This window comes from Oncorhynchus nerka, linkage group LG10 (genome assembly GCF_034236695.1).
Source record: "Oncorhynchus nerka isolate Pitt River linkage group LG10, Oner_Uvic_2.0, whole genome shotgun sequence".
NCBI classification, from domain to species: domain Eukaryota; kingdom Metazoa; phylum Chordata; class Actinopteri; order Salmoniformes; family Salmonidae; genus Oncorhynchus; species Oncorhynchus nerka.
Window position 1 is genome coordinate 13705584 of NC_088405.1, and position 16488 is coordinate 13722071.

The 16488-nt window shown below is 41.4% G+C and overlaps 1 protein-coding gene across 1 annotated transcript in view; it reads left to right on the plus strand.

The window, feature by feature from the left end:
- slc1a4 (solute carrier family 1 member 4) overlaps positions 1–16488 on the plus strand; it is a 72729-nt gene that overhangs the window by 8824 nt on the left and 47417 nt on the right. The window contains exon 2 of the mRNA XM_065023034.1: positions 15818–15860. Within this exon, the coding sequence (XP_064879106.1) occupies positions 15818–15860 (43 nt within the window). The remainder of the gene's footprint in view (positions 1–15817; positions 15861–16488) is intronic.

Below are 16488 nucleotides of genomic sequence, written 5' to 3' on the forward strand. Positions count from 1 at the left end.
ACCCCATCATTATGTAGTTTAACTATGTGGGTAGTGCTGCACCCCATCATTATGTAGTTTAACTATGTGGGTAGTGATGCACCCCATCATTATGTAGTTTAACTATGTGGGTAGTGATGCACCCCATCATTATGTAGTTTAACTATGTGGGTAGTGATGCACCCCATCATTATGTAGTTTAACTATGTGGGTAGTGTTGCACCCCAGCATTATGTAGTTTAACTATGTGTTGCACCCCATCATTATGTAGTTTAACTATGTGGGTAGTGCTGCACCCCATCATTATGTAGTTTAACTATGTGGGTAGTGCTGCACCCCATCATTATGTAGTTTAACTATGTGGGTAGTGCTGCACCCCATCATTATGTAGTTTAACTATGTGGGTAGTGCTGCACCCCATCATTATGTAGTTTAACTATGTGGGTAGTGATGCACCCCATCATTATGTAGTTTAACTATGTGGGTAGTGTTGCACCCCAGCATTATGTAGTTTAACTATGTGGGTAGTGATGCACCCCATCATTATGTAGTTTAACTATGTGGGTAGTGTTGCACCCCAGCATTATGTAGTTTAACTATGTGGGTAGTGTTGCACCCCAGCATTATGTAGTTTAACTATGTGGGTAATGATGCACCCCATCATTATGTAGTTTAACTATGTGGGTAGTGATGCACCCCAGCATTATGTAGTTTAACTATGTGGGTAGTGTTGCACCCCAGCATTATGTAGTTTAACTATGTGTTGCACCCCATCATTATGTAGTTTAACTATGTAGTTTAACTATGTGGGTAGTGATGCACCCCATCATTATGTAGTTTAACTATGTGGGTAGTGATGCACCCCAGCATTATGTAGTTTAACTATGTGGGTAGTGTTACACCCCATCATTATGTAGTTTAACTATGTGGGTAGTGATGCACCCCAGCATTATGTAGTTTAACTATGTGGGTAGTGATGCACCCCATCATTATGTAGTTTAACTATGTAGTTTAACTATGTGGGTAGTGATGCACCCCATCATTATGTAGTTTAACTATGTAGTTTAACTATGTGGGTAGTGATGCACCCCATCATTATGTAGTTTAACTATGTAGTTTAACTATGTGGGTAGTGATGCACCCCAGCATTATGTAGTTTAACTATGTGGGTAGTGATGCACCCCAGCATTATGTAGTTTAACTATGTGGGTAGTTAACCACCCCAGCATTATGTAGTTTAACTATGTGGGTAGTGCTGCACCCCAGCATTATGTAGTTTAACTATGTGGGTAGTGTTACACCCCATCATTATGTAGTTTAACTATGTGGGTAGTGATGCACCCCAGCATTATGTAGTTTAACTATGTGGGTAGTTTTAACTGCACCCCAGCATTATGTAGTTTAACTATGTGGGTAGTGCTGCACCCCAGCATTATGTAGTTTAACTATGTGGGTAGTGTTGCACCCCAGCATTATGTAGTTTAACTATGTGGGTAGTTTACCCCACATTATGTAGTTTAACTATGTGGGTAGTGATGCACCCCAGCATTATGTAGTTTAACTATGTGGGTAGTGTTGCACCCCAGCATTATGTAGTTTAACTATGTGGGTTTAGTGTTGCACCCCAGCATTATGTAGTTTAACTATGTGGGTAGTGATGCACCCCAGCATTATGTAGTTTAACTATGTGGGTAGTGTTGCACCCCAGCATTATGTAGTTTAACTATGTGTTGCACCCCATCATTATGTAGTTTAACTATGTAGTTTAACTATGTGGGTAGTGTTGCACCCCAGCATTATGTAGTTTAACTATGTGGGTAGTGTTGCACCCCAGCATTATGTAGTTTAACTATGTGTTGCACCCCATCATTATGTAGTTTAACTATGTAGTTTAACTATGTGGGTAGTGATGCACCCCATCATTATGTAGTTTAACTATGTGGGTAGTGATGCACCCCAGCATTATGTAGTTTAACTATGTGGGTAGTGTTACACCCCATCATTATGTAGTTTAACTATGTGGGTAGTGATGCACCCCAGCATTATGTAGTTTAACTATGTGGGTAGTGCTGCACCCCATCATTATGTAGTTTAACTATGTGGGTAGTGATGCACCCCATCATTATGTAGTTTAACTATGTGGGTAGTGTTGCACCCCAGCATTATGTAGTTTAACTATGTGGGTAGTGTTACACCCCATCATTATGTAGTTTAACTATGTGGGTAGTGATGCACCCCAGCATTATGTAGTTTAACTATGTGGGTAGTGATGCACCCCAGCATTATGTAGTTTAACTATGTGGGTAGTGCTGCACCCCATCATTATGTAGTTTAACTATGTGGGTAGTGATGCACCCCATCATTATGTAGTTTAACTATGTGGGTAGTGTTACACCCCATCATTATGTAGTTTAACTATGTGGGTAGTGCTGCACCCCATCATTATGTAGTTTAACTATGTGGGTAGTGTTACACCCCATCATTATGTAGTTTAACTATGTGGGTAGTGATGCACCCCATCATTATGTAGTTTAACTATGTGGGTAGTGTTGCACCCCAGCATTATGTAGTTTAACTATGTGGGTAGTGATGCACCCCATCATTTTGTAGTTTAACTATGTGGGTAGTGTTGCACCCCAGCATTATGTAGTTTAACTATGTGGGTAGTGAACCACCCCAGAATTATGTAGTTTAACTATGTGGGTAGTGTTGCACCCCAGTTTAACTATGTGGGTATTATGTAGTTTAACTATGTGGGTAGTGTTGCACCCCAGCATTATGTAGTTTAACTATGTGGGTAGTGATGCACCCCATCATTATGTAGTTTAACTATGTGGGTAGTGATGCACCCCAGCATTATGTAGTTTAACTATGTGTTGCACCCCATCATTATGTAGTTTAACTATGTGGGTAGTGTTGCACCCCAGCATTATGTAGTTTAACTATGTGGGTAGTGATGCACCCCATCATTATGTAGTTTAACTATGTGGGTAGTGTTGCACCCCAGCATTATGTAGTTTAACTATGTGGGTAGTGATGCACCCCAGCATTATGTGGTTTAACTATGTGGGTAGTGCTGCACCCCAGCATTATGTAGTTTAACTATGTGGGTAGTGATGCACCCCATCATTATGTAGTTTAACTATGTGGGTAGTGATGCACCCCAGCATTATGTAGTTTAACTATGTGTTGCACCCCATCATTATGTAGTTTAACTATGTGGGTAGTGCTGCACCCCATCATTATGTAGTTTAACTATGTGGGTAGTGCTGCACCCCATCATTATGTAGTTTAACTATGTGGGTAGTGCTGCACCCCATCATTATGTAGTTTAACTATGTGGGTAGTGCTGCACCCCATCATTATGTAGTTTAACTATGTGGGTAGTGATGCACCCCATCATTATGTAGTTTAACTATGTGGGTAGTGATGCACCCCATCATTATGTAGTTTAACTATGTGGGTAGTGTTGCACCCCAGCATTATGTAGTTTAACTATGTGTTGCACCCCATCATTATGTAGTTTAACTATGTAGTTTAACTATGTGGGTAGTGCTGCACCCCATCATTATGTAGTTTAACTATGTGGGTAGTGCTGCACCCCATCATTATGTAGTTTAACTATGTGGGTAGTGATGCACCCCATCATTATGTAGTTTAACTATGTGGGTAGTGATGCACCCCAGCATTATGTAGTTTAACTATGTGGGTAGTGATGCACCAGCATTATGTAGTTTAACTATGTGGGTAGTGATGCACCCCAGCATTATGTAGTTTAACTATGTGGGTAGTGTTGCACCCCATCATTATGTAGTTTAACTATGTGGGTAGTGATGCACCCCAGCATTATGTAGTTTAACTATGTGGGTAGTGATGCACCCCCATTATGTAGTTTAACATTATGTAGTTTAACTATGTGGGTAGTGATGCACCCCATCATTATGTAGTTTAACTATGTGGGTAGTGTTGCACCCCAGCATTATGTAGTTTAACTATGTGGGTAGTGTTACACCCCATCATTATGTAGTTTAACTATGTGGGTAGTGATGCACCCCATCATTATGTAGTTTAACTATGTGGGTAGTGCTGCACCCCATCATTATGTAGTTTAACTATGTGGGTAGTGATGCACCCCAGCATTATGTAGTTTAACTATGTGGGTAGTGATGCACCCCATCATTATGTAGTTTAACTATGTGGGTAGTGCTGCACCCCATCATTATGTAGTTTAACTATGTGGGTAGTGATGCACCCCAGCATTATGTAGTTTAACTATGTGGGTAGTGATGCACCCCAGCATTATGTAGTTTAACTATGTGGGTAGTGCTGCACCCCATCATTATGTAGTTTAACTATGTGGGTAGTGATGCACCCCATCATTATGTAGTTTAACTATGTGGGTAGTGTTACACCCCATCATTATGTAGTTTAACTATGTGGGTAGTGCTGCACCCCATCATTATGTAGTTTAACTATGTGGGTAGTGTTACCCCATCATTATGTAGTTTAACTATGTGGGTAGTGATGCACCCCATCATTATGTAGTTTAACTATGTGGGTAGTGATGCACCCCATCATTATGTAGTTTAACTATGTGGGTAGTGTTGCACCCCATCATTATGTAGTTTAACTATGTGGGTAGTGTTGCACCCCATCATTATGTAGTTTAACTATGTGGGTAGTGATGCACCCCATCATTATGTAGTTTAACTATGTGGGTAGTGTTGCACCCCATCATTATGTAGTTTAACTATGTGGGTAGTGATGCACCCCAGCATTATGTAGTTTAACTATGTGGGTAGTGATGCACCCCATTATGTAGTTTAACATTAGTGTGCACCCCATCATTATGTAGTTTAACTATGTGGGTAGTGATGCACCCCATCATTATGTAGTTTAACTATGTGGGTAGTGATGCACCCCATCATTATGTAGTTTAACTATGTGGGTAGTGATGCACCCCATCATTATGTAGTTTAACTATGTGGGTAGTGATGCACCCCATCATTATGTAGTTTAACTATGTGGTAGTAGTGATGCACCCCATCATTATGTAGTTTAACTATGTGGGTAGTGTTGCACCCCATCATTATGTAGTTTAACTATGTGGGTAGTGCTGCACCCCATCATTATGTAGTTTAACTATGTGGGTAGTGCTGCACCCCATCATTATGTAGTTTAACTATGTGGGTAGTGATGCACCCCATCATTATGTAGTTTAACTATGTGGGTAGTGATGCACCCCATCATTATGTAGTTTAACTATGTGGGTAGTGTTGCACCCCAGCATTATGTAGTTTAACTATGTGTTGCACCCCATCATTATGTAGTTTAACTATGTGGGTAGTGATGCACCCCAGCATTATGTAGTTTAACTATGTGGGTAGTGATGCACCCCATCATTATGTAGTTTAACTATGTGGGTAGTGTTGCACCCCAGCATTATGTAGTTTAACTATGTGGGTAGTGATGCACCCCAGCATTATGTAGTTTAACTATGTGTTGCACCCCATCATTATGTAGTTTAACTATGTGGGTAGTGTTGCACCCCAGCATTATGTAGTTTAACTATGTGGGTAGTGATGCACCCCATCATTATGTAGTTTAACTATGTGGGTAGTGTTGCACCCCATCATTATGTAGTTTAACTATGTGGGTAGTGATGCACCCCAGCATTATGTAGTTTAACTATGTGGGTAGTGATGCACCCCAGCATTATGTGGTTTAACTATGTGGGTAGTGCTGCACCCCAGCATTATGTAGTTTAACTATGTGGGTAGTGATGCACCCCATCATTATGTAGTTTAACTATGTGGGTAGTGATGCACCCCAGCATTATGTAGTTTAACTATGTGTTGCACCCCATCATTATGTAGTTTAACTATGTGGGTAGTGCTGCACCCCATCATTATGTAGTTTAACTATGTGGGTAGTGTTGCACCCCATCATTATGTAGTTTAACTATGTGGGTAGTGCTGCACCCCATCATTATGTAGTTTAACTATGTGGGTAGTGCTGCACCCCATCATTATGTAGTTTAACTATGTGGGTAGTGATGCACCCCATCATTATGTAGTTTAACTATGTGGGTAGTGATGCACCCCATCATTATGTAGTTTAACTATGTGGGTAGTGTTGCACCCCAGCATTATGTAGTTTAACTATGTGTTGCACCCCATCATTATGTAGTTTAACTATGTGGGTAGTGATGCACCCCAGCATTATGTAGTTTAACTATGTGGGTAGTGATGCACCCCAGCATTATGTAGTTTAACTATGTGGGTAGTGATGCACCCCATCATTATGTAGTTTAACTATGTGGGTAGTGATGCACCCCATCATTATGTAGTTTAACTATGTGGGTAGTGTTGCACCCCATCATTATGTAGTTTAACTATGTGGGTAGTGTTGCACCCCATCATTATGTAGTTTAACTATGTGGGTAGTGTTGCACCCCAGCATTATGTAGTTTAACTATGTGGGTAGTGATGCACCCCATCATTATGTAGTTTAACTATGTGGGTAGTGATGCACCCCATCATTATGTAGTTTAACTATGTGGGTAGTGATGCACCCCATCATTATGTAGTTTAACTATGTGGGTAGTGATGCACCCCATCATTATGTAGTTTAACTATGTGGGTAGTGTTGCACCCCAGCATTATGTAGTTTAACTATGTGGGTAGTGATGCACCCCAGCATTATGTAGTTTAACTATGTGGGTAGTGATGCACCCCAGCATTATGTAGTTTAACTATGTGGGTAGTGATACACCCCATCATTATGTAGTTTAACTATGTGGGTAGTGATGCACCCCAGCATTATGTAGTTTAACTATGTGGGTAGTGATGCACCCCATCATTATGTAGTTTAACTATGTGGGTAGTGATGCACCCCATCATTATGTAGTTTAACTATGTGGGTAGTGTTGCACCCCAGCATTATGTAGTTTAACTATGTGGGTAGTGTTACACCCCATCATTATGTAGTTTAACTATGTGGGTAGTGATGCACCCCATCATTATGTAGTTTAACTATGTGGGTAGTGCTGCACCCCATCATTATGTAGTTTAACTATGTGGGTAGTGATGCACCCCAGCATTATGTAGTTTAACTATGTGGGTAGTGATGCACCCCATCATTATGTAGTTTAACTATGTGGGTAGTGCTGCACCCCATCATTATGTAGTTTAACTATGTGGGTAGTGATGCACCCCAGCATTATGTAGTTTAACTATGTGGGTAGTGATGCACCCCAGCATTATGTAGTTTAACTATGTGGGTAGTGCTGCACCCCATCATTATGTAGTTTAACTATGTGGGTAGTGATGCACCCCATCATTATGTAGTTTAACTATGTGGGTAGTGTTACACCCCATCATTATGTAGTTTAACTATGTGGGTAGTGCTGCACCCCATCATTATGTAGTTTAACTATGTGGGTAGTGTTACACCCCATCATTATGTAGTTTAACTATGTGGGTAGTGATGCACCCCATCATTATGTAGTTTAACTATGTGGGTAGTGTTGCACCCCAGCATTATGTAGTTTAACTATGTGGGTAGTGATGCACCCCATCATTATGTAGTTTAACTATGTGGGTAGTGTTGCACCCCAGCATTATGTAGTTTAACTATGTGGGTAGTGAACCACCCCAGAATTATGTAGTTGAACTATGTGGGTAGTGTTGCACCCCATCATTATGTAGTTTAACTATGTGGGTAGTGATGCACCCCAGCATTATGTAGTTTAACTATGTGGGTAGTGATGCACCCCAGCATTATGTGGTTTAACTATGTGGGTAGTGCTGCACCCCAGCATTATGTAGTTTAACTATGTGGGTAGTGATGCACCCCATCATTATGTAGTTTAACTATGTGGGTAGTGATGCACCCCAGCATTATGTAGTTTAACTATGTGTTGCACCCCATCATTATGTAGTTTAACTATGTGGGTAGTGCTGCACCCCATCATTATGTAGTTTAACTATGTGGGTAGTGCTGCACCCCATCATTATGTAGTTTAACTATGTGGGTAGTGCTGCACCCCATCATTATGTAGTTTAACTATGTGGGTAGTGCTGCACCCCATCATTATGTAGTTTAACTATGTGGGTAGTGATGCACCCCATCATTATGTAGTTTAACTATGTGGGTAGTGATGCACCCCATCATTATGTAGTTTAACTATGTGGGTAGTGTTGCACCCCAGCATTATGTAGTTTAACTATGTGTTGCACCCCATCATTATGTAGTTTAACTATGTGGGTAGTGATGCACCCCAGCATTATGTAGTTTAACTATGTGGGTAGTGATGCACCCCAGCATTATGTAGTTTAACTATGTGGGTAGTGATGCACCCCATCATTATGTAGTTTAACTATGTGGGTAGTGATGCACCCCATCATTATGTAGTTTAACTATGTGGGTAGTGTTGCACCCCATCATTATGTAGTTTAACTATGTGGGTAGTGTTGCACCCCATCATTATGTAGTTTAACTATGTGGGTAGTGTTGCACCCCATCATTATGTAGTTTAACTATGTGGGTAGTGTTGCACCCCAGCATTATGTAGTTTAACTATGTGGGTAGTGATGCACCCCATCATTATGTAGTTTAACTATGTGGGTAGTGATGCACCCCATCATTATGTAGTTTAACTATGTGTTGCACCCCATCATTATGTAGTTTAACTATGTAGTTTAACTATGTGGGTAGTGATGCACCCCATCATTATGTAGTTTAACTATGTGGGTAGTGATGCACCCCAGCATTATGTAGTTTAACTATGTGGGTAGTTAACCACCCCATCATTATGTAGTTTAACTATGTGGGTAGTGTTGCACCCCAGCATTATGTAGTTTAACTATGTGGGTAGTGATGCACCCCATCATTATGTAGTTTAACTATGTGGGTAGTGCTGTACCCCATCATTATGTAGTTTAACTATGTGGGTAGTGCTGCACCCCATCATTATGTAGTTTAACTATGTGGGTAGTGATGCACCCCATCATTATGTAGTTTAACTATGTGGGTAGTGCTGCACCCCAGCATTATGTAGTTTAACTATGTGGGTAGTGCTGCACCCCATCATTATGTAGTTTAACTATGTGGGTAGTGATGCACCCCATCATTATGTAGTTTAACTATGTGGGTAGTGCTGCACCCCATCATTATGTAGTTTAACTATGTGGGTAGTGATGCACCCCATCATTATGTAGTTTAACTATGTGGGTAGTGATGCACCCCATCATTATGTAGTTTAACTATGTGGGTAGTGTTGCACCCCAGCATTATGTAGTTTAACTATGTGTTGCACCCCATCATTATGTAGTTTAACTATGTAGTTTAACTATGTGGGTAGTGCTGCACCCCATCATTATGTAGTTTAACTATGTGGGTAGTGCTGCACCCCATCATTATGTAGTTTAACTATGTGGGTAGTGATGCACCCCAGCATTATGTAGTTTAACTATGTGGGTAGTGCTGCACCCCATCATTATGTAGTTTAACTATGTGGGTAGTGATGCACCCCATCATTATGTAGTTTAACTATGTGGGTAGTGTTGCACCCCATCATTATGTAGTTTAACTATGTGGGTAGTGATGCACCCCAGCATTATGTAGTTTAACTATGTGGGTAGTGATGCACCCCAGCATTATGTAGTTTAACTATGTGGGTAGTGATGCACCCCAGCATTATGTAGTTTAACTATGTGGGTAGTGTTACACCCCATCATTATGTAGTTTAACTATGTGGGTAGTGATGCACCCCAGCATTATGTAGTTTAACTATGTGGGTAGTGATGCACCCCAGCATTATGTAGTTTAACTATGTGGGTAGTGATGCACCCCAGCATTATGTAGTTTAACTATGTGGGTAGTGATGCACCCCAGCATTATGTAGTTTAACTATGTGGGTAGTGTTACACCCCATCATTATGTAGTTTAACTATGTGGGTAGTGATGCACCCCAGCATTATGTAGTTTAACTATGTGGGTAGTGACGCACCCCATCATTATGTAGTTTAACTATGTGGGTAGTGATGCACCCCATCATTATGTAGTTTAACTATGTGGGTAGTGTTGCACCCCAGCATTATGTAGTTTAACTATGTGGGTAGTGTTACACCCCATCATTATGTAGTTTAACTATGTGGGTAGTGATGCACCCCAGCATTATGTGGTTTAACTATGTGGGTAGTGCTGCACCCCAGCATTATGTAGTTTAACTATGTGGGTAGTGATGCACCCCATCATTAAGTAGTTTAACTATGTGGGTAGTGTTGCACCCCATCATTATGTAGTTTAACTATGTGTTGCACCCCATCATTAAGTAGTTTAACTATGTGGGTAGTGATGCACCCCATCATTATGTAGTTTAACTATGTGTTGCACCCCATCATTATGTAGTTTAACTATGGAGTTTAACTATGTGGGTAGTGTTGCACCCCAGCATTATGTAGTTTAACTATGTGGGTAGTGCTGCACCCCATCATTATGTAGTTTAACTATGTGGGTAGTGCTGCACCCCATCATTATGTAGTTTAACTATGTGGGTAGTGATGCACCCCAGCATTATGTAGTTTAACTATGTGGGTAGTGCTGCACCCCATCATTATGTAGTTTAACTATGTGGGTAGTGATGCACCCCATCATTATGTAGTTTAACTATGTGGGTAGTGTTGCACCCCATCATTATGTAGTTTAACTATGTGGGTAGTGATGCACCCCAGCATTATGTAGTTTAACTATGTGGGTAGTGATGCACCCCAGCATTATGTAGTTTAACTATGTGTTGCACCCCATCATTATGTAGTTTAACTATGTAGTTTAACTATGTGGGTAGTGCTGCACCCCATCATTATGTAGTTTAACTATGTGGGTAGTGCTGCACCCCATCATTATGTAGTTTAACTATGTGGGTAGTGATGCACCCCAGCATTATGTAGTTTAACTATGTGGGTAGTGCTGCACCCCATCATTATGTAGTTTAACTATGTGGGTAGTGATGCACCCCATCATTATGTAGTTTAACTATGTGGGTAGTGTTGCACCCCATCATTATGTAGTTTAACTATGTGGGTAGTGATGCACCCCAGCATTATGTAGTTTAACTATGTGGGTAGTGATGCACCCCAGCATTATGTAGTTTAACTATGTGGGTAGTGATGCACCCCAGCATTATGTAGTTTAACTATGTGGGTAGTGTTACACCCCATCATTATGTAGTTTAACTATGTGGGTAGTGATGCACCCCAGCATTATGTAGTTTAACTATGTGGGTAGTGATGCACCCCAGCATTATGTAGTTTAACTATGTGGGTAGTGATGCACCCCAGCATTATGTAGTTTAACTATGTGGGTAGTGATGCACCCCAGCATTATGTAGTTTAACTATGTGGGTAGTGTTACACCCCATCATTATGTAGTTTAACTATGTGGGTAGTGATGCACCCCAGCATTATGTAGTTTAACTATGTGGGTAGTGACGCACCCCATCATTATGTAGTTTAACTATGTGGGTAGTGATGCACCCCATCATTATGTAGTTTAACTATGTGGGTAGTGATGCACCCCATCATTATGTAGTTTAACTATGTGGGTAGTGATGCACCCCAGCATTATGTGGTTTAACTATGTGGGTAGTGATGCACCCCATCATTATGTAGTTTAACTATGTGGGTAGTGATGCACCCCATCATTATGTAGTTTAACTATGTGGGTAGTGTTGCACCCCAGCATTATGTAGTTTAACTATGTGGGTAGTGTTGCACCCCAGCATTATGTAGTTTAACTATGTGGGTAGTGATGCACCCCATCATTATGTAGTTTAACTATGTGGGTAGTGCTGTACCCCATCATTATGTAGTTTAACTATGTGGGTAGTGCTGCACCCCATCATTATGTAGTTTAACTATGTGGGTAGTGATGCACCCCATCATTATGTAGTTTAACTATGTGGGTAGTGCTGCACCCCAGCATTATGTAGTTTAACTATGTGGGTAGTGCTGCACCCCATCATTATGTAGTTTAACTATGTGGGTAGTGATGCACCCCATCATTATGTAGTTTAACTATGTGGGTAGTGCTGCACCCCATCATTATGTAGTTTAACTATGTGGGTAGTGATGCACCCCATCATTATGTAGTTTAACTATGTGGGTAGTGATGCACCCCATCATTATGTAGTTTAACTATGTGGGTAGTGTTGCACCCCAGCATTATGTAGTTTAACTATGTGTTGCACCCCATCATTATGTAGTTTAACTATGTAGTTTAACTATGTAGTTTAACTATGTGGGTAGTGCTGCACCCCATCATTATGTAGTTTAACTATGTGGGTAGTGCTGCACCCCATCATTATGTAGTTTAACTATGTGGGTAGTGATGCACCCCAGCATTATGTAGTTTAACTATGTGGGTAGTGCTGCACCCCATCATTATGTAGTTTAACTATGTGGGTAGTGATGCACCCCATCATTATGTAGTTTAACTATGTGGGTAGTGTTGCACCCCATCATTATGTAGTTTAACTATGTGGGTAGTGATGCACCCCAGCATTATGTAGTTTAACTATGTGGGTAGTGATGCACCCCAGCATTATGTAGTTTAACTATGTGGGTAGTGATGCACCCCAGCATTATGTAGTTTAACTATGTGGGTAGTGTTACACCCCATCATTATGTAGTTTAACTATGTGGGTAGTGATGCACCCCAGCATTATGTAGTTTAACTATGTGGGTAGTGATGCACCCCAGCATTATGTAGTTTAACTATGTGGGTAGTGATGCACCCCAGCATTATGTAGTTTAACTATGTGGGTAGTGATGCACCCCAGCATTATGTAGTTTAACTATGTGGGTAGTGTTACACCCCATCATTATGTAGTTTAACTATGTGGGTAGTGATGCACCCCAGCATTATGTAGTTTAACTATGTGGGTAGTGACGCACCCCATCATTATGTAGTTTAACTATGTGGGTAGTGATGCACCCCATCATTATGTAGTTTAACTATGTGGGTAGTGTTGCACCCCAGCATTATGTAGTTTAACTATGTGGGTAGTGTTACACCCCATCATTATGTAGTTTAACTATGTGGGTAGTGATGCACCCCAGCATTATGTGGTTTAACTATGTGGGTAGTGCTGCACCCCAGCATTATGTAGTTTAACTATGTGGGTAGTGATGCACCCCATCATTAAGTAGTTTAACTATGTGGGTAGTGTTGCACCCCATCATTATGTAGTTTAACTATGTGTTGCACCCCATCATTAAGTAGTTTAACTATGTGGGTAGTGATGCACCCCATCATTATGTAGTTTAACTATGTGTTGCACCCCATCATTATGTAGTTTAACTATGGAGTTTAACTATGTGGGTAGTGTTGCACCCCAGCATTATGTAGTTTAACTATGTGGGTAGTGCTGCACCCCATCATTATGTAGTTTAACTATGTGGGTAGTGATGCACCCCATCATTATGTAGTTTAACTATGTGGGTAGTGCTGCACCCCATCATTATGTAGTTTAACTATGTGGGTAGTGATGCACCCCATCATTATGTAGTTTAACTATGTGGGTAGTGATGCACCCCATCATTATGTAGTTTAACTATGTGGGTAGTGATGCACCCCAGCATTATGTAGTTTAACTATGTGGGTAGTGATGCACCCCATCATTATGTAGTTTAACTATGTGGGTAGTGATGCACCCCAGCATTATGTGGTTTAACTATGTGGGTAGTGATGCACCCCATCATTATGTAGTTTAACTATGTGGGTAGTGATGCACCCCAGCATTATGTGGTTTAACTATGTGGGTAGTGCTGCACCCCATCATTATGTAGTTTAACTATGTGGGTAGTGATGCACCCCATCATTATGTGGTTTAACTATGTGGGTAGTGATGCACCCCATCATTATGTAGTTTAACTATGTGGGTAGTGATGCACCCCAGCATTATGTAGTTTAACTATGTGGGTAGTGATGCACCCCATCATTATGTAGTTTAACTATGTGGGTAGTGATGCACCCCATCATTATGTGGTTTAACTATGTGGGTAGTGCTGCACCCCAGCATTATGTAATTTAACTATGTGGGTAAATTAAAGGAGAAGTTTAAAAAAAATCCAGGAACTGCCAAGTGATTCCATACATTGAAACCTCTGTAGTTCAGGGAAGTTTGCCCTCTCCCCTCTGTCTCCCTGGAGTGCAGAACGGAGACAGCTGCAGAAACGGGTCATGCTGGATGCCGGCCTCACTCTGCTCTGTTGTCAGTCGTTACGTATCTCTGCTGCTATGGCAGTCGGCTACATCAAATATTATATAAAATAATCACATATATTTTAGGTAGAAAAGTACACATTTCCTGATTCAAAACCGCTAGTACTTTTGACAAAATTAGCTAATGTGTACACTTTCAATAAAATAATGAATTTGTCCACAGTTTGCGTATTTATGCATTCATTGACAATGGACCAGAGCCAGCAACGTCACGAGTCACGTGACCCGCAGCTGTTTCAGTTCTCCAGTAGAGGGAGAGAGGGGGAGAGGGCCAACTCCACTGAACTAGTTTCAATCTATGGAATCACTTGGGAGTCCCTGGATTTTGGGTAAACTTCTCCTTTAAGAGATGTTGGTTTATAAGTTCAATAAATTCCATTGGTCAATAAATGCCATTGTTCAATAAATTCCATGGCCTCATTGAACAATTGATTTCAACATTTAATTTGTTTCTTAACCTCTGCTTTCATTAATATTATGTAATCAGAGAAAAACGCAGATTCTGTAGTTATTCATCCTGTAAGGCTTGCTTTGCAGTGGTTAAACAGTTTTCTGTTGTGTTACTGATGAACCAGAGAGAGGGGCTTTGTCCCAAGTATGTCTCCTGCCTCAAAGTGTTCACTTGTTCGCTTCTAACTCTCACGTCACCCCGCTCCTCCGCTCTCTCCACTGGCTTCCAGTTGAAGCTCGCATCCGCTACAAGACCATGGTGCTTGCCTACGGAGCTGTGAGGGGAACGGCACCTCACTACCTCCAGGCTCTGATCAGGCCCTACACCCAAACAAGGGCACTGCGTTCATCCACCTCTGGCCTGCTCGCCTCCCTACCACTGAGGAAGTACAGTTCCCGCTCAGCCCAGTCAAAACTGTTCGCTGCTCTGGCCCCCCAATGGTGGAACAAACTCCCTCACGACGCCAGGACAGCGGAGTCAATCACCACCTTCCGGAGACACCTGAAACCCCACCTCTTTAAGGAATACCTAGGATAGGATAAAGTAATCCTTCTCCCCTCCCCCCTTAAAAGACCTAGATGCACTATTGTAAAGTGGCTGTTCCACTGGATGTCATAAGGTGAAAGCACCAATTTGTAAGTCGCTCTGGATAAGAGCGTCTGCTAAATGACTTAAATGTAAATGTAAATGTCTAACCACTAGTGGTTAGAGCGTTGGGCCAGGTAACTGAAAGGTTGCTGGATCGAATCCCTGAGCTGACAAGGTGAAAATCTGTCGTTATGCCCCCGAACAAGGCAGTTAACCCACAGTTCCCCGGTAAGCCGTCATGGTAAATACGAATTGGTTCTTAACTGACTTGCCTAGTTAAATAAAGGTTAAATAAAAACATTTAAAAATCATTCACAAGGAGATTACTGGTTTAAGAAATATGAAGGAAACTCCCACTAATCCATGCCTCCACCAATCCAATGCTTCAAGATTTGTGGGAAGTTGTGAACAAGTGCACACGTCAGGAGAAAGGGGATATTATTATGATGTACCCCTGGTTCAAGCCTAACACATTAATGAAACCTCAACTGTTTATCTTGTCTTCCTCTGCAGGAATTTGTTCCCAGCTAACCTTGTGGCTGCAGCATTCCGTTCTGTAAGTATATCTATCTCTCTCTTAACCCCTCGTCATCTTTCTCTCCTCTCTCTCTCTACCTATCAGTCTCTCTCCCTCTCTTCATCTCTTTCTCTAACTTTCTTTCTCTCTTCATCACTCTCTCTCTCTCTCTCTCTCTCTCTCTCTCTCTCTCTCTCTCTCTCCACCTCTGTCTCTCTTTCACACACACATAGTGTCCTATGCTCACCTCTTCATATATATATACCATAAATCCTTTCCTTAGCGTTAAAAGTCTATATAAGGTCATTAAGGAAGAGACTCAGAATAAAGAGAGTTCTGCTCTCCCTCTCGTCTTAGCACCTCTCATCTTCCTTTCACCAACCGTTACCATAGTGAGGTGATTCCATTCCAGACAGCCTAGCAACCTGTCTCGCCTCGTTGCTCTTTAATGTGCCCAGTGGCTGCCCGGTACCATTTCCTGGAACTGTGTGAGTGTCTGTCTATTAAGGCTAAAAGAGGGTCAGGAGGGTTCCATTTTTGGGGAGGAACACACACACACGCAAATGTGTCCTTTTATCCATGTTCTCATGGGGACATTTAGGGATTTCAGGTCCCCATGAGGATAGAGAAGAACAAGACCACAACACACACACACACACACACACAC